The following is a 19801-nucleotide window of genomic DNA, read 5'->3' on the forward strand; positions in this document are numbered from 1 at the left end:
TAGGTGTTCCACCAATTTTTTTAGGGCTTAAAGATTTGTGTGAGTCTTTGCAGCAATCAATGACTCAGGCTACAGCAAAAAAATAAATAAAAGGATGACCAACTATATATAATTTGTGATTCAGAAAAGCTGATTTGACGTGCCAGTGACTCAATCATGGATCAATAAACAACCTTACTACTGTAAACTTGATCTGTAGTGTCCTGCAGTCTTTACTTTACCCCCAAAACTGTTACCTTCGACGGTCCCCGGTTCAAGTCCCAGCTGGGGAACCTGAAACAAAACGCCAATGGGTGTTTGCGTGGGTTTTCTCCGGTGACTCCGGCTTCCTCTCACCATCCAAAAACATGCTTCATTGATTACTTTAAATTGTCCATAGGTGTAAATGTGAGTGTGCATGGCTGTGTGATCTGTGGCCCTGTGATAGACTGGCGACCTGTCCAGGAAGTCCTCTGCCCTCGCCCACAAGTGACCCCGAAAGAAACAAAATGTGTTTAGAAGGTGAATGAAAATGAACATTTATTTCCTGTCCCTTTCCTGTCCAGTTGGTGGATGTGGTTGTTCCAACAATGGTGTTGGATCTTATCTGTTCGTGCCCGCTGGCCCTGCTGTTTCGCCGCCTAGGTCAAAGAATAAATAATAGTTTTTGCTTCAAGCTAAAAATAAATAATTGTTTTTTCCTAAAACACTTCGCTACATGGGAACGGATCAAAAAGAGAAATAATTTCAAAAAAGGGAATTTTGTCTGGAGTCCCTAAAATGTTATAAATGGCTTCATGTTAATATGAATTAGAAAGGGTCCAAAAACATTTCCTCAAACCTAATAAAATGAAATTATATTGTGCAAAGTGCACACCAAACTTCTGACAAACACTTTTGAACTCTTAAACTCTCCCAGAGAACACTCAGCTGACAGTTACACTTCTATTTCAGACTGCAAAAGATTCTTCGATTGTCTTGTGACTCTTCTAGATTTGCATCGACATTTACCTGACTGTAAAAAAATGTAGAGAGGGAGTGGTTTGTTTCTCAACAGGTATGATGAGTGCACACCTTTCTTCTGAATGGTGGACTTAGTCACACCCCAAAGCTGCAGCTTGCATATATAGATGCTGATGTACAGCAGTTACCAAGCATCAGGAGTGATCAAGCATCGTACCAAAAGAACATCAAGATGGGCAACTGCTGTGAGAGCGCGTCCAACTTCTTTGGGCCCCAGAAGAACACAAACGTTCGTGTCAGCCTGCCTGCCGTCTGCTTCGTCTGGCAGATTGCTATGATTGTGCTGTTTGGGGTCTTCATCAGGTACGACGAGGAATCAGATGCTCACTGGGTAGAGTTAAAAAAGACTGAGAACCTCACAGACCTCCAGAATGAATTCTACTTCAGATATCCAAGTAAGTAAAAGAAAGTCTACTGGGATGTGACTTTCATATTTGCTTCATTATCCATCCATTCTTTATCTTAACCTGCTACATCCCTTACGGGGTCATGGGGTTGATGGAGCCTATCCTGGCTACTGTTGGGCGAAGGTGGGGTTCACCCTGGACAGGATTTTTCCTTATTAGTGACTTGTAATTTCATTGCTGAAATACAGCAATTTTCTTTTATTGATCCAAAAAAAATTTTTTTTCTAGTCATCATATTTGTAGCTAAAACCAAACTTTTATGAAACCAAACTCGTAAAAACTCCTGTTTTAAATAACAGAGATGCTGCAAACTTCTGAAATTGTAAATCAAGCTGTTGAAGCAAAATTATTTAAACTGAAAACAAAATGCTGAGAATTGAATAAAAATATTCGTAAATTGTGAACTGTGAATATCTTAGGGAAAGCATTATGTTGTTGTTTTTGTATAAGACAGCTTGGCATACATGTTGCTTTCACATGTTAACACTTGAGCTAATGTTTGATCATCATGTCTTCAGGCTTCCAGGATGTCCACGTCATGATCTTTGTTGGCTTTGGTTTCCTCATGACGTTCCTAAAACGTTACAGCTTCAGTGCTGTGGGCTTTAACTTCCTGATCGCTGCCTTTGGCCTGCAGTGGGCTCTCCTTATGCAGGGCTGGTTCCACCACTTCGACTACTCTACTGGAAAAATCTACATAGGAATTGAAAGGTATGTTTCTGCCATTTTTGGAAATTTGTTGAAGTGAAACCCTATTTTTAGTCTCAAAATGTTCCTGATTTTTTTAAAACTCTTCCTATTCTGTGCAGTTTGATAAATGCAGACTTCTGCTGTGCTGCCTCTCTGATCGCCTATGGAGCCATCCTGGGTAAAGTCAGCCCTGTGCAGCTCATGGTTGTCACCTTGTTTGGTGTCACTCTGTTTGCTGTGGAGGAGTATATCATCCTAGATCTCCTTCATGTAAGTCCTCCACCCACAAAAATTTGTTTTTAACCTTAATGAGGAAGTAGTTTGATAGGTTTTAATGCCAACATCAAGTTGAGGCATGTTGGTATCTCTACAGTGCAGAGATTCTGGTGGCGCCATGGTCATTCACTGCTTTGGAGGCTACTATGGTTTGGCCATATCCTGGGTGCTTTACCGACCAAATCTACATAGAAGTAAACGACTCAATGGATCCGTTTACCACTCTGATCTTTTTGCAATGATTGGTAAGTGATTTTTGAATTTTACATCATTTTTTAGGCCTCTGTGTGTTAAAGATGTGGATTCTTTTTAACCTAATCACTTTTTCTTGCCTCATAGGCACATTGTTCCTGTGGATGTTCTGGCCCAGTTTCAATTCGGCCATCGCAAACCACGGCGATGGGCAGCACAGGACTGCAATGAACACCTACATCGCTCTGGCTTCTTCTGTGCTCACTACTGTTGCCCTCTCAAGCATGTCCAAGAAGGAAGGAAAACTGGACATGGTAATGTCACAAACAGCTACAAGGCCAATGAAAACTCTACAGTCAGTTTTTGGAAGCTAATTCGATGTTTTCGTTGACAGGTACATATCCAGAATGCCACTCTGGCAGGTGGTGTTGCCATGGGAACAGCAGCAGAGTTTATGATCACTCCTTACGGTTCGCTCATTGTGGGATTTTGCATCGGCATCATCTCTACTTTTGGCTATTTGTACGTCACGGTGAGTTTTTCATCTGTTTATTTCCTGCATAGCTGTCACAGTTCATGAGAGTTATGAGATTTTGTGTCTTTAGAAAATGCCAAGAAAATGTTCTTAATTGAGCCTCTGACTGCATTTGGCACAAAAAAATATGGGTAGAGTCTAGAGCGACATGAAAGAGGGGTAAGAGGAAGTTATTAGAAGTGTCTGATGGTGAATCACATCTGAGGCTTGCAACCGCATTTCAAACGTTTTATGTAATTAGACCCATTTTTCTTACATGCAACTTTTCATAAACTTAACTGAGAAAATGAACTTATTTAAACATTATTTCCTTAAAATATCTGTTGCGGTCACTAATTCCTGTTTCCCTTTTCAGCCTTTCTTAGAGAAGCGATTGAAGCTGCAGGATACATGTGGCATCCATAACCTGCATGCAGTACCAGGCATGCTCGGTGGCTTCATAGGTGCCATCGTTGCAGCAACAGCAAGTGAATCGGTCTACAGCAAACAGGGGTGAGTGATTATTGTAAACCTGAGCTTCAGGCAAACTGATCCAACATGTTTATGGACTCACCCATTGGTGAAAAACATGTTCTGGAATGAAAACATAACCCACCCATTTTTTAAATTGCTTTTGTCCTTTATAAAATTTTTACAAATGTACCACAGACGTTATGTTTCTGTTTCAAGTACAAGTACAAGAACTTTTCTAGATTTGAACATTAGTGGATCTAATGGCCTTTTTGTTTGTTTCTTTGTCATGTGTAGGCTGATCGACACATTTGGTTTTACTGGAAAGTACGAAAACAGATCACCGGGAACGCAGGGAGGCTTTCAGGCTGCAGGAGTGTGCGTGGCCATGGCATTTGGGCTTGTTGGAGGAGCTATTGTTGGTGAGTCTGTTATTAAAAAAATGCAGTTTCAACAGTAAAACTGTGTGGTTCTTGAAATCAATTAGGGATTTTTCTATTTAGAATCTGTTTAAAGTAACTTCTGTGCAACAGAAAAACGACAATAATATGAACAAATGAGTTCAAGGTTTTAATTCTTTATGTCTGCAAAAAGGTTTCATCCTGAAGTTCCCAATCTGGGGCGATGCTGCTGATGACTACTGCTTTGATGATGAAGCCTACTGGGAGGTGAGAAGAACACGCTGTACCACTAGATGGTGCTCTTGCCCTGCTACTTGCCTGTCTAACGTTCTTCAATCTTGTGCTTGCAGCTTCCTGAAGAGGAAGAGACCATTCCTCCTGTCTTGGAGTACAACAATCACATGACACAACATAAGCACCAGGAAACGTAAGCAAGTTTACTTTATTTTCCACGTCAGCTTGTCCTACCTTCCATGAAACGCTCGCTCACCATACCTGCCTTTTTGTTCTTTGACAGACCTGAGACAAGCTTCTCTGTGGTAGAAAGCTAAAGCTGCACTGGGGAGACCAAATCCATTGAGGGTTTTTTAGACTTCATTTGTGAAGCAAAGCTAATTTATGAAGGAACTCCAGCTCTACAAGAATGAATCCTGTCACTCTTTGTGCCATCTACTGTATATTTGTTAATGCTAATCTATTAAAAAAACTAACAGTGACACTGCATGAAAATGAATGGTCAAAGCAAATAAGATGAGGAAAAAAAATACATATATTTTACCTAGATGTTTTTTGTCTCCATCTGTGGGTTTTGATCCTTGTTTAAAGGCATAAAAGAACCTTATTTTACCTCTTTAACTAATGGCATGATTAAAAATGTGTTCTTTTAAATCACAAAAAGTCCAGAATCCATGGTAACACTTACGATGTATTTCTGCAATGACATACCTGTACATATGTGTGTGTTTGTGTGTGCATATGTTGTTATAGGTGTTAATTAGTGCACTCCAGAGTAGTATAACTCTTTTTCAGTTGAAGCTCTGAGAAACCACGATACATCTTCCTACTATTTTGTCGCTGCAGAGTTGAATGTTATCTTTGCTTGCACTTCAGAAGGCATATCAAGCACTACACGTCATTTTGCAGTAAACATATCAAGGAAGGTTTCAGAATAAAACTTAAAGTCTTTATCAAAATTTGTAATTAAAGCATGTGCAGCCTCTGAGCGAAGGTTCCATAAAATAACTGTTTTAATGGCTGTAATGCTATTTTCAGCACTTAAGCTGTTTACCTCAGAGTTTTATAAACAAAAACACAGCAAGCTATCTGTTGCATGTTATCTGACACATTGAATTTTTTAACAGTAATGCTCTTTCTCTGAGCAGTGCATGCATTGGATTGTGTGTGATGTCCATGTTCTATACACTTCTTTGTTGATGATAGGCATACTCCAGTCACATGTAAGCTAAATAATAAAATTAAAAAATATTCACAATAAAGCTGTTTTCATGCCTTTATTTATTCCTTTTTTACACCTATCATTTTCGTGCAGAAATGCTATCATATGCCATTTAAATCTCAATGCTTTGAAAGAAGAATATTAAGATAATCTGTATTATCTCATTTAATATATTTACAAAATATCTACATTTTCATTCAAAGATTGAGCTTAGAGGTCTTCTTTGTCTTTTGGTTGCTCCCTTTAGGGGTCACCACAGCAAATCATTCCCCTCCAACAAGATGGAACTAGGAGATAGTTTAAAAAAACACAAAGGCCTTTTTTCCCCCAGAAATATTATGTTTTCCCAGCAAGTATAGAAATGTAAAACAGCAAATGTACATTTCGGTAACAAAACAAAACTGATGTTGTCTAAAATCACATGTAAAGTACCCAACTGACCCAGGAACTTAACAAAAAGATGACAAGCAAAATAAATAAATAAAAATAAGAACATTAGTCGAATACTTATCAGAGAAATCAGGCCAAAGAAGCACTTCCCAGTCTTAATTCTGCAACTGCTGACCAAGTTTCTGAATGTTTTGATGTATCACATCTTTACTGTTATATTAATTACGTTTATGAGTTACATTTATGGCTTTTTAATTTAGACATTTACCAAAATCAATAATTAAAAAACTATTATATATTGAAAAACCGATTTTACACGGTTGCATTTTGAATGATTACCCTTAGCAAGAAGTAGTATATTTTAATGTACTTTAAGAATACTCAGTTTATACTTAAAGAGAGGCACTTGAAGTTTACTTTGTATATACTATCTATATTTTGTAAACTTAAAATGTTCCAATTTAGTCTTAATAAATATTTGGTTGGTGTACTTCATCCACTACATGCACGGTTTTTAGTATACTTGCTTTACATATACTCAAGTATACTTAATAAAAAATAAAAGAATCAATCTTCAGGTATACTATTTTGTGCTAAGTGTTGGGTTAATGCAACAGATTTTTTTTCTTTTACTTTGATTGACTTTTCAGTTGTTAATCTATTAACCAAAAGCTTCTTTCTGACTGAAGCTGTGAAGGGCCTGAGGCCCACAAACTGCTTAGATAACTGCTAAGGGTATCGAATTACATAATTCCATATATAAGGGGCCCAAATCCGAAAACGTCCAAGGACATCTTCAGATACAAATGCTTTCACACAGGCGTCTCTGTAAACACCATGTTGTACTCAGCTGTGCGCAAATGCACGTGCGTTGTTTGTCTTCTATAACTCTCTCTCACCGATCAATAGAGGCTCCATATTAATGAAGAACAACTATGCATACGCTCATGATCAGTTTTGGTCAGCCAATCAGGAGAGAGATCATGGACACATCAGCAGAGGATGAAAAAGTGCAGTGTCAGCACACTGCCGGGTTGACGCGCAGCTCAAACACTGAGGAAGATTTCTTTGTGAGCCTCAGCTCAAACGTTTTAAAACCAAATCTCTGCAGAGCGCGCGTGTGTGAGCATGAACAACAATTAATGCCACATTTTGGGGAAACATTGTCGATCAAAATCGCTCCAAACAAAAAGCATCATGGCAGGACGGGTGAAGGAGCGCGCCACCCGGGCGATCAGTGCGCCATCGGGCCAGCGACGCAGTTTCAAGCGCACATGCTGTCAACAACAGAACGCCAGAAATATTATATTTAAAACAAAATCGTTATATGTTTTTGCTGTGTTAAATATTAAAGAGAGCATGGTTCCACTTTACTTCTCGTCGTTGAGCGTCTTGGGTCTCTTAGGGGGTCCCTCCGTTCCATTATAAAAAAAATTGGATGACTATATTCACGATAGAAAATATCGTTGTCATCACTGCTCCATGATCATAGCAATTAAAAACCTGCTACGTGTTAATAAAAATGAGCACATCGGTCCACAAATGTGTTGATTTGTGTGTGTGTCATCTCTCACGCAGTTGTGCAGTTTTACTTATTCAAGCGTCCTTGACTGCGTTTCAAATTAATGTTAAAACCATCAGCTGCAGAACTATCCAGTGTTGTTGGCGTAATAACAAAATGAAGCATAAAAAACGAAAGTACACATTTGTGCAAACTATGAAATATTCACAGTTTAAACCCAAGAGTGATCAAATTATTTAACTGTAAAGCTTACCGAGGTAATTTATCTCCTCACGTGCAAGTTTCAGATCATAATTTATCTAATTTTGCACCAAGTTTTAATGCAATTGAATGTTACATGGAAAATAAGTCTTTGACAAACCAGGTCATCCCAAAAAATAAAGCAAAAAGACACAATTAAAAAATGAGTAATCTAAACAAAAATGTAATTTGTGGAGCCAGAATGTGATTGTAACAATCAGCGAACAACCAGCTAAACTGTAATACAACCAGAGATAAAATTGATGCAACATGATAGCATGACCTTCTGCAGGGAAGTTCTCCTTTTCCGTAACCTTCCACAGTCTTTACATCTGTTTACAAGAGTCATTCCAGATTTTAAAGTTTTGGAAAGATTGCTCTAATTTTTTCATGGCTTCATAAAACAAAGGGATCCTTGGTTGAATTCAAGTCGGGTAAAATCTTTTTCGGAAGGCATTCTCCAGGATCTGAGAAGCAGAATTCTGCCGACAAAGAGGTTTCTTTTCCATCACTGTCAGGGACCTGATGTCAGAGGAGAGTAAACTCGCCTCCTCTTGTGACCCCTTAGGGGTGTGTTTGTGAAACCGTTTGGTCTCCATTATCTTCCTTACACTGGCCCCCATGAAAACCAGCAGAAAGCCTGTAATCACATTAAAGATTTCTGGGAGGGCGGGGGTCAGGGCTAACGAAGAGCTTGTGGAAGTTCTCTAATCAGTACCTGCCATTGAAGTGCAGAAGGGCTAAATAACACAGCAGGAGGGAAGGCGGGAGCTGAATGAGAGGGGGTTTCTCTGTTGAAGGGGCAGTGGGACAATGAGGGAGGGAGGTGCAATCTGTAGGAGCCTTCTTGCCTGAGCAATTATATCACCTTTCTGACCTGATTGGAGCAGGGTGCAGAGTCCTTCTGGGTGTGAAACATTTTAAAATCATCTCATCGGGCTGCAGAGCAAAAATATGGCTGGTTTTTGAGGTCTAACTCAAAAGAACATCACTCACAAGCTGTTATGTGGTGACAACTCTTCTATGATGACGTTACATAATATTTTCCTATTATAAACAGTAAAAAAAAAATCAATTCTTCTTTCCTGAGCCTCTCCTTGCTGATTAGCTTAGTGTTTTCCTGTATCACGCTGAGCTCACCTCCACCATTATCTGCCAGATCATTTCGGTCGTTGTTATTTCCTATTAAAAGTCTGCAAACACTAGGCATCTCTAAAGACTAATCACCACTTTTTATTCACTCCAACAGAGTCCATTTGTTGAGGTCAAAGGGGAAGGTCTCTGGGGGGACAGACCTTTTTAGTCACAATGGAGGACAACCAGAGAAATCACTGTTCAGGGCAGAAGGTTGAGCTTTGAACACAGCTTTTTTTTTTTTGCTTGGATCAAAAGTGGTGAAAGTCATACATATGAGGGATACAATCTGCAAACAGAAAGAGGGAAGTAAAAGTTCAATAGCGTTTTCTCTTTTTACTCACTAAACAACTGGATGTAAAAATTTGATCTGAAATTTCTTTATCTTTCCTTCTGTAAAGAGCTTTTTATGTGACGTATTTCATTGTATTTAAAGAATGGCGTCCTTGAGAGCGTCATGATACTCCCAATATCACTACTAAAGTAAACAAGCAAGATTGGCTTCAAATATCCAAGATAAATCTATCTTTTTACTTGACTCAAAAACAGCGTGATGTAATGTCAATTAAAAGCAATAAAACTAAAACAACATATAACAATAAAACATTTGATCAATGAAAGTATATTCATTTGACCCATAGCTATAAGTACAGGACAAAAATTGACCCAAAAGTGTGTTGCAATGAAGTTCTGAAAGTGGGGGAAAAGGAAAGTGTTAAGGGGTATTAGGTCCACACATTAGTTGACCCTTGGACCTGCAACCTGCAGCTTCAGGGGCACATGTGGCTCTTTTACCACTCTATTGTGACTCTGGTTTAAAAAAAATAGTCTTTAGTTTTAAAAAGTAACTGTAAAGTAAAAAAGTAAGTAGTGAAAAAATAAAAAGATTTAATAAACTAACTCAAACTTTATTCAATATATTCATAAACAGTAGAAGGACGGTATCACAAGTTAAACTAAAACTATTTAACAGATTTCCTATGTGACACAGGGTGTCCTTTAATTTGAAAGGAAGTCATGTGAAACATTTGACAAAAGTAAAAACCTTTCAAATTTTTCTATTTTTTCTTTGTTTTATTTTTGTAATAAACAGTTACATATAACAGTGTAATATTTTTCTAAAGCGTAAAGTATGACTTTGTGCTGTGTTCGGTGAGAAATAAAGCCAAATGGCTTTTTAAGTGTTTATTTTTTTATTTGTTTATTTATTTTGGAAGTGCTGAAGGTTGCAGACCCCTGGGTTAACCCAATCAAATGGGTTGTATGATGTGTTACAATGAACCTTTTGACCAGGAAGTCAATGGAGAATTGCTCCCTCTGACTGTAGTCTCAAGTGGTATTTGATGGAACTCAAGCATTGGTAAATTGTTGCCTAAAATTTTGGAATGAAAACCTGATATGGCCACATTTATACCTCCTATATATGGCTACTGAGGCACCGTTCTGATAACAAATATTAGACAACAATAGAAATGTTTCTTTTGGAAAGAGTAAATATTAATAATAATATTGAGTGCTTATTTTCTGTGTGTGTGTGGTGATCAGGAAATGAATGATCTGCAAGTAGAATGAAAACATGCAAACATCAATCTATGCATTTCCAAGCATGTTTTCCACTAAGGTTTTATCACTGATCCACATTTTAATTGCCGAAAGTTCTGCATGGAAAAGAAATAGCAGAAAAAATGAGAGGTTGTATTTATTTATTTAAGAAATAAATCTGACTACAGTGGCAGAGAGGGGGCAGCAATCTCACAGTACATGAAGTAACAAATGCAAACAAAGAGGGAAAGTCACTGAAAAAAGGAGGGAAAGAAGGGGCAGGAGATGGGGAGACCAATGATTCTCTTGGGAAGGAAGGGTGTTTGGGTGAAAAGCAACAGCATATGTATTGTTGGGGGCCCTGACTCGCCACCCTGGAGAGCTCCCCGTTCCCACGGTTTGCTCAACCAACAAACGCGTACACACACACCACCGTGCTCCAGCACGCAGTGGTGATGTCATTAATTACCATCAAAATGAGCATGACAGCAAGCAAGTGTGCGTGCATGTGCAGCGAGGCCGTGTGCATGTGTGTGTGTGTTTGGATGTGTTGTGGGCTTCGAGAAAGAAAGAGACCATTGTTCATTACGAAATAAAGAAATCTCCACTCAAGCATTGTAAATGGAAAAGGCAGAAAATGGACCAAATTCTGGGATCTTCCAGTGAAAGCTGGGTTGTCACATCTCGTCAGAACCTCACAAAACCTGATGTGCACACACTGGCTTGCCTGGCTAAAGAGGCACACTGTTGCCTTGCAGTTGTGTGCTTTGCTGTCCAAATCCTTCCCCTCCATCAGTCCTGTGCACTCTGGGACCTTGTTTTCACAAACATTATTTGCATATTTAAATATTTTACCAAAGTATTGTCAAAGCTCAAGATTAACCACACATGGACTTATTTGTCTTCACTTTCCAGGCTTGATTCCAGCTTAATTTAAAACTGTTTGTAAAATTTGAAAATCTAACTAACAGAGATCAGTCTTAGCCTCTGTGATGTAACCTGGTAAGGAAGACTAAACGATGGGTAAGAGATGCAGAAAGCCAAAAGATCTTAGAAAGTTTATGGAAACAAAACCCTACGTGAGAATGTGAGAGTTCTGAGTTTGTGTGCCTTTTTCTTGGACCCGCTTTGTATGGAGCTTCATTAAAGATCATTTAGATTTTTGGCACCGTGAGCCGCACAAGGCCATACACTGTTGAATCAGCGAGGCCAAAGATAATTGTCCAGCAAACCATAATTGATGCATGGGATTTGGCCTTGTCAGCATTTTCTCAGATAATTGGTACAATTTGATCACTTCTATCTACAGAGAAACGGCGTTGATTGGAAGCATTGATTTGGGTTTTGAGGACAGCAGACTTTTTCCTGCCTGTTCAAACATCTCCTCTTAGAAAATCATGCATATATGGACATTATCTCCATTGGCGAGGAACTTTTTGTGTCCCATATGTTGAGAAAGGGGCTTATTTTCATCACAGCCAGTGTGTACAGAGTCTTATTATCTTATTTTTCATTTTGAAAGAAAAAGTATAGGAAACAAGAACACGAAAGATGAACAGAGACATGAGAAAAGTTAGAAGAACGGGTTTAAAAAACCTTTTTAATTTTAACGGAAAAACAGGACACATAAAAGAAGTTCAAAGAGGATAGAATAAAAAACATAACAAGAGGTTCTGTATCTGTGTTTTAGGGATCATCACTAGTTTTTTACGAAGTTATACTACTTCTTGCTAAGGGTTACAAAGTTTTTTTTTTTTAAATCATGGATTGAATGCAAACACTTGCAACTACATGAGAAGTAAGTCTCAACACCAAACCAGGTTTAAATCTGTTTGATTTTGTGCTTAAAGGCAGTTTGTCTGAAGACTTTTCTGTTTTAGTTTTTCCAGCAGGTGGAGCTAAACCGCAATGATGACCTTCCGACAATGAAAACCACTGTTCCTCTGTGCAAATATCTGTCAAATTAACCAACAAGTTATCTTTGAGATTTATTTATTTTAAAACATGTCTACTGTTCTTTCTTTATTTTTTTGAATACATATTGGAAAAAATAATCTGTTTGATTCTTTACAAGTTTTTTTAAAACATATGTTTGATTTTTTCTTGATTTAAATACATTTGAGTTTATTATAAAACAGTTAAAGGCTCATTTAACAAAATACACGACATTTTACTTAAAGGAAATAAAAGGAGAAATGGATGCAATTTTCACTTTAGCTAAACCTTGTTTCACTGATCCCACTCATGAAAAACTCCAGGTAACCAAAAGAACAGAAGAAAGAATTAGTTTCTTATTTTAAAATTCAATAAAAATTGAGCACTTAATTTGTCGACTAATTTTTACAAAAGCCTTTTATGTTTAATTCATTATTTTTCTCAATGAAACTGAAATTTAAGCTCAAACAGAGTCTCCTTTGGGTTTTATTATTAGAATTAATTTTTTTAAGTAGTGTCAAAGCATGCTTACATATAATTAGACTGCAGAAGGAAGTGTTTCATTTTTTTAAGACACTTCCTTTCTTTTTTTTAAAAGGCCATAAAATTCAGATGTTGTTGTTCTTTGTTTTTCTTGTTTTTATTAATTACTCAACCAAAAACATTATTTTGTGCTACTTTTAGGCTGCTTCTGTCTTAAAAGTGCAGGCCACACCCTGGACAGAATTTATTCTGTCACAGAACACTTAGCTTTGACCTCTTTATTATATCAATAATACTGTTCAGTGTTTTTTCTGTTCGCTAAATTAAGTGGAGTCCTGGAATAAATGGTACATTGTGAAGACCTTCACTTTGTTTAAGCCGTTTATGCTTGCTCATTTTTAAATTGGCTCATTTTAAACTTCTTTTGTTACACATCCATTCACACAAACACACATGTGCACTCCACACACAGACACATGGTAAGACTAATAAACCTCCCACTGTTTTCATAAATAAATCACAATTGACTGACTGAATATTTGTTTAAACTATCTTTTTTTCCAGTTTTACATCTTTTTTCTATATTAATCTTAGCTGAACACATGATTCACAAGGAAGTATTTTCTTTATAATTTTGAATGCTAATTTTGAATGTCATCTAAGATAGCACAAGGGTTAACCCTTGTGCTTTCTTAGATGACCCCACCCTTACTTTGACATTTTTTCCCTACCATAACAAAGGTGGATAAAGGTGGAAAGATTTCATGTAATCCATGGACACCAGTGAAGATCACAAATCATTGAAGAAAAAGGATTCAGAGCACTGTCTAGTGGGTCTAGATGACCCAACTCCCAATGTTAAAGTGCCTAGGATAGCACAAGGGTTACGCAAATATAATTCAATGCTGTCTCTAAGAAACGTCTTTAAACTCCCTCTTTGTGCTGTGATACAGTAAACTTGGATGTCTTCACCTATTAGTTTGCAGACAGTTTTTCTGAATCTATCTAAATCAAGCCTTTATCATTTCTTTTCTTTTCTTGACCAAAATGCTTCCTAATAAAATTACTATATCAATCTGTGGTTTATTTAATCTTGAGAAAGAACTTGTGGGGTTGAAGCAAATTTCTTCTTGATGACATGAGAATCACTCAGTGCGTAAAACAAACTGCAGTTAGGGCTCCAGCAAACTGTCCGGTGGTTAAGATGTATTAAATTACCATGATTGGTACTTAAGGCATGGTTAAAGCCTGTTTGAGATACTGGGGAGCCCTAAAGCAGTGCTATTCATGTCTGGCGAACTGGGTCAATAGGTTGGGGAAGTTCACAGGACCTGTTCCCATTCTCATGCAAATGCAGAGAACAAGACCTAAAGCTCACTGAATTGGAAGATATAAATGACTAGACCATCATCCACAGTCATCCACAGACACAAGCCTGCTCTGCAGCAGCCTGCTCTTCATTCATGAGCCGCGTCTGAGTTCATTCAAAATGTCTCACCCCTTCTTGCTCACCACTGCTTGGAATGGGTGTTGTAATACAGGGCAGCTCTGAGACAGCTGCAACACAAACTTAAACTATTTCCTTAAAGAAATGTGCATTTGCATCCCCATGTAAGTCACAGATAAAATATGGAATATGCAGCATACAGCTTACATTCAAGAGGACAAAAAACAATTAGATCATGCTTAAATCTGCAGATGATTAACTTGAATCTCTTTTATTTTTTTTAAAGTAAATTGTAAACTTGAGCTATGATTTAATCTGAAAGGTAAAAAAAAGGGACCTGACTTGGAAATCCCAAAAGAGACAGTCGTTTGTGTGAACACATTCACAAATTATTATTGAGCGTGTTAAGTTCATCTGGGGTCAGGTGTCACACCAGTGGAGGGAAATTGTAAAGATGTTGATGATCACAAAACCTGTTGGGAAGAAAACGACTTGTGTCGGGTCAATTTGTGTCCAGAGAGGGTCAGAGGTCATGACCCTTGGGCCCTGCAGCAACAAGTGCTTGTCTGCAACCTCCTTTCAGCAAAAAGTATCAGTCACGTTGTTTTGCTGTGTTTCTTATCAATCAACTGCCTCTGTCCAAGGTGCTGACAGAACTCGTGTATTGTAATGCAATGAAAATTGAAAAAAGATTTTGGGGTTTTTATTATACTAAAAATTAAATGGTTTAGAATTTTGTATTGATTTTATGAGTTGTTGTTTTTTTTATTTCATTTATTTCTTTTAGTTTAAAATATGTATTTTTTTATTTCAAATTAACTATTTTACTTTTCGCATTTCAATGATTCCTTCAAGTTTGCATTGTGTTCTTTTGAGTTTAAGACTGTTCTCAACTTTTATTTTATTTTATTTTTTCAAATTTGCAATCTAGTTTTTTGTTTACTTTAAGCTAATTATGATTTGATCCGATGTGAAACAGGTTTAGGTTTTATTTCTGCTCACAAAACTCTGGACAGTCAGCTGTTCTGTCTAAAATAAATATACTGAAACATTTATGCTGTTTAGGTTGTTTTTTTTTCTGTGCAAGTTTTATTTTTCCTTTCTTAGATTATTTGTTAACCTTTACTTGCTGTAAAGCACTTCCTCTTATTTTATGTGCAATATAATAAAATACTTATTTTCTCTTGCAAACAATTAATAATTGAATTATACACAACAAAAAACTGGTGTTTCAGTATCCAAGCAATAACATATGAAGATATGAGGGAGTAAAACATATGTTGTTAAATACTGTGGAGCTATGGAAGGGGAGAAAAGCCCGTTAGGTAACTGTGGAGACTGTAACCGCAAAGTGAAGACACTATAGTCACTGAATGAACTTTTCAGCTGAAGGTAAATTGTGACAAAGCTGCGTGAAAACGTGAAAATAACAAACAAGCTGCCTTTTTTTTTTTTTTAACTTGTCCTGTCCAACAGCTGGGCAAACAGATGAGAGCTGAAGGTCTCTTGTGTTGGACATATTTTATTTTAACAACAGGAGGTCATGAATCTTCTGACAAATGTCTGAATAAACCCCTTTTGTAATCGAGGTCAAACTTTATTCATTTCAATCATATTTGAAAATCTTTTGTGTTGGACCGGACAGAAAAGGAAAGGAGGAAGGAAGAGAGAGGAATATTAGAGAGGAGGGGATAGGAGGGTGATTATAGAAGGGGGGTAAAACCATGAAGCAGCATAAAGCAACAAGTTTCTGGATGGTTATACTCATTACAGTGAGGTTCAGATGTAATACACTCAGATGTTATAACACACCTGTTGGCTCCAAAAAATGTCCACATGTCAACATGTTCACAATACGAATAATGTTCACACACGCATACAACAAGCTGCTTTTTGAAAGAGTTTACATGGATTCATATATATATATATATATTCATAAATATATTCTTGTCTTTTAACCTAAAAGCACTTGGAATTAAATAGTAAATAAACATTCTTTAGCCAATAAAAGTTGAACATTTTTCTGCTTATAATTCATTGTGAAGAAGATAACATACAGTGGTGGACAAAATTGTTGGTAGCCCTCAGTTAAAGATGGAAAGTCCACAATGCTCACTGAAATGACTTGAAATGTTCAAAAGTAACAATAAATTAAAATTTATTGAAAATTGAATAATCAAAATCAGCCATTACTTTTGAGTTTTTGATTAACAGAATTATTTTTTTTCAAAACTAATGAAATAGGGCTGGACAAAAATGATGGTACCTCCATAAAAGACTAATTGCCCAGGGGGTCATGATGAACTCAGGTATGTCCTTTCATTGACATCACAGCTGTTTTCAAACCCATAATCAGTCAGTCTGCCTATTTAAAGGGAGACAAATAGTCACGTTGCTGTTTGGTGAAAAGGTGTGAACCACACTGAACATGGACAACAGAAAGAGAAGGAGAGAATTGTCCCAGGACATTAGAAACAAAATTATAGACAAACATCGTAAAGGTAAAGGCTATAAAACCATCTCTAAGCAGCTTGAAGTTCCTGTGAAGACAGTGGCACATATTATTCAGAAGTTTAAGACCCACAGGACAGCAGCCAACCTCCCTGGACGTGACCGGAAGAGGAAAATTGATGACAAATTGAGGAGACAGATAGTTGGAACTGTATCCAAAGAGCCCAGAAAAACCTCCAAAGACATTAAAGGTGAACTCCTAGATCAAGGTACATCAGTGTCAGATCACACCATTCGTCGTTGTTTGAGCCAGAGTGGACTTCATGGGAGACGACCAAGGAGGACACCACTGTTGAAAGGAAATCATTAAAAAGCCAGACTGGAATTTGCAAAAATGCATGTTGACAAGCCACAAAGCTTCTGGGAAAATGTCATTTGGACAGATGAGACAGACCTGGAGCTTTTTGGTAAGAAACATCAGCTCTATGTTCATAGACTCAAAAATGAAGCATACAAGGAAAAGAACACTGTCCCTACTGTGAAACATGGAGGAGGCTCAGTTCTGTTCTTGGGCTGCTTTGCTGCATCTGGCACAGGGTGTCTTGAAGTTGTACAAGGTAAAATGAAATCTCAAGATCATCAAGGCATTCTGGATAGAAATGTGCTGCCTAGGGTCAGAAAGCTTGGTCTCAGTGGCAGGTCATGGGTCTTCCAACAGGACAACGATCCAAAACACACTGCCAAAAAAACCCCAAGAATGGCTAAGAGAAAAGCGTTGGACGATTCTTAAGTGGCCTTCTATGAGCCCAGATCTGGATCCCATTGAACATCTGTGGAAGGAGCAAACCTGAGACAACTGGAGCAGTTTGCTCATGAGGAGTGGGCCAAAATACCTGTGGACAGGTGCAGAAGGCTCATTGACAAATACAGAAACCGTTTAATTGTGATTGCCTCAGAAGGTTGTGCAACAAAATATTAAGTTATGGGTACCATCATTTTTGTCCAGCCCTATTTTATTAGTTTTGAAAAAAATAATTCTGTTAATCAAAAGTAATAGCTGATTTTGATTATTTAATTTTCAATAAATTTTAATTTATTGTTACTTTTGAACGTTTCAAGTCATTTCAGTGAGCATTGTGGACTTTCCATCTTTAACTGAGGGGTACCAACAATTTTGTCCACCACTGTATACATATAAACAATTAGGGAACTTTAGTTAAAGTTCAAGTTCGGTCTCTTAAACTATTCTATGTTTTAATGTAGACTTTGAATGAAAGAGATTAACTTAATAAAAAAGTACTAAAAAGAAGTAAAAAACAAACAAAGTAAATTTAACACATGTTCATGCTATTTGTAGATTCAGTTCAATTCAAAGTTAAGCACCTTGGTCTTATAATCTCCTCTTTAATTGGCTGCATGATAATATTCTAACTCCCTTGTCTCACAAAGGTTCGGTGGGAGCTGGGACTGTGAGCAGTCTGAGTCTAGCCCAGCAATCATGCAGCCACACTGTCACAAACTATATATAAAGGAGTTCCTGGACAATTTAATCCCATTGGGAGACATGGTAGGGCCCTTTCTCCGCCAATTTTCACCCTCTCTCTGATTCAAAACTCCCCTTTCTTCTATGGGTCAAACAATGCAGGACTGTGCTTTCTTTTTTAATGCCCTCTTAAATCTTTTCTCAGGGCGACTGCCTCCCCCAAACCCTTCAAACAGCATGCAGTTTATGCAAATGATCTGCCTTTTATACTCAAGATGGAATGAGACCTCAAAATATTATCAATATGTTCCTTTTTCTGCAACATAAAAAAACCTACATGCATGCACAAACAGACACGTATGGAATGACTGACTTTTGAAATATTCGCAATAAATTCAACTTTATTTTTTTAGACATTTCAAAAGCATTGATTAGTTTCTTTGGTGTATAAAAAAATCACTTAGTTAATGTTTCCTTGAAAAAACTTAAGCTGCAGAGTTTAAAGTTGGAGTGGATGGAAGATGAATCTGATGATGTTAATTTAGTGTGGGAGTGTGCTGACAAGGGTACATGTGCACCATAAATGTAAAAATCATGGCTGTTCCCAGGACCTGAGAGATGTCTGAAAAGCTTGGGCTGTAAGGTGAGGGGGTGTACCCAGCTGTAGAGAGGGGAGGCCCTGAGTCTCATGGTCTTCCTCACAGGCTGTCCTTTTCACAGCACATAGCCAGGCCATCCAGCTTGCTGCCATAACAACCCCACAACCACTCTGTCATGGTAACCCCATGCAAAAAAGGGGCAGGGGAAGGCGTTGAATGAAGAGTCCAGACACTTTCACACCCATGAACTTGAACTTGACAGACAGACGGAGGGACTGGCGAGCGGCGATGGAAATCAACCCTGAGAGAGTTTGTTCTGTGATATGAAATGAACATCTTCTTATGTTTTTGATTTAAATATTTGGTTTAAACAAATGTACGGATTGACGGCCACGGAGGGGCCAGGTATTTGAAACATACCAAAATCTATTTCTATCTATTGTATTTCTATCTAATCTATTGTATTTTATGGAAGCTTATTCTTTACCAGACAAACAGTTAAATTGAAGAAAATAACAGCATATTAATATTTGGTTTATACCCACAGTTGGATCTTTAAAGACTATGCTATAAGTAATAATGTCAACAAAGTAAAAGCTGAAACAATTAACACTTCATGTGTTGTGCATTAGATACATTTTTTTTGTCAATCTTGAAAAATTGCTGCAGAAAAAGGTTTCTGAAAACATAAAAAACTTTATTGGCATGCACAAAAAAACAAGATAAAAAACAAAAGATAGCATGGGAGACAAGTCTGTCAGACACATACACAGCCATGAGATTCAACTTATTTTGCAGCCGTGGGCTCGTGTGATGTGCTTGTTTGCTTTTGCCTAAAGCTGATGAATGGTGGCCGCTCCACATCAGGGGTCTTAGCTGCTCAGACCCACTCGACCATGGGAAAAAAGGAGCTGTGAAAGGTCCCCTGTCACTGGTACAAAGCCAAGAACAAGCCATTGCAAGATAATCATGTTTATCCCCAGATTAAGACAGGATAGCAGCTGCCGAATCTTTGCTGGAGGGAACAGGGATGGGGGAGAAAAGGATAGTCCTGGTCTCAGGAAAACCAACAGTAGGATCATCACAGGTTCCACTAAAAGAAAGATCTAGTTTTGATACAGATTCATTTTTGTGTAGAAATAAAAGTGAGGTCTGCACCATCCCTC

General features: G+C 37.7%; 1 protein-coding gene across 1 annotated transcript; it reads left to right on the forward strand.

Moving 5' to 3' along the window:
* Window positions 1-1174: 1174 nt before the first annotated feature.
* Window positions 1175-4504, forward strand: rh50 (50 kD glycoprotein). Its single transcript, NM_001122902.1, is given in 11 exon segments — window positions 1175-1397; window positions 1928-2120; window positions 2219-2369; window positions 2473-2620; window positions 2715-2881; window positions 2962-3099; window positions 3458-3594; window positions 3850-3974; window positions 4147-4220; window positions 4304-4380; window positions 4471-4504. Coding segments are annotated over 11 exon segments (1467 nt in total).
* Window positions 4505-19801: the final 15297 nt, after the last annotated feature.

This window comes from Oryzias latipes, chromosome 3, assembly GCF_002234675.1.
Source record: "Oryzias latipes chromosome 3, ASM223467v1".
Lineage (NCBI taxonomy): Eukaryota > Metazoa > Chordata > Actinopteri > Beloniformes > Adrianichthyidae > Oryzias > Oryzias latipes.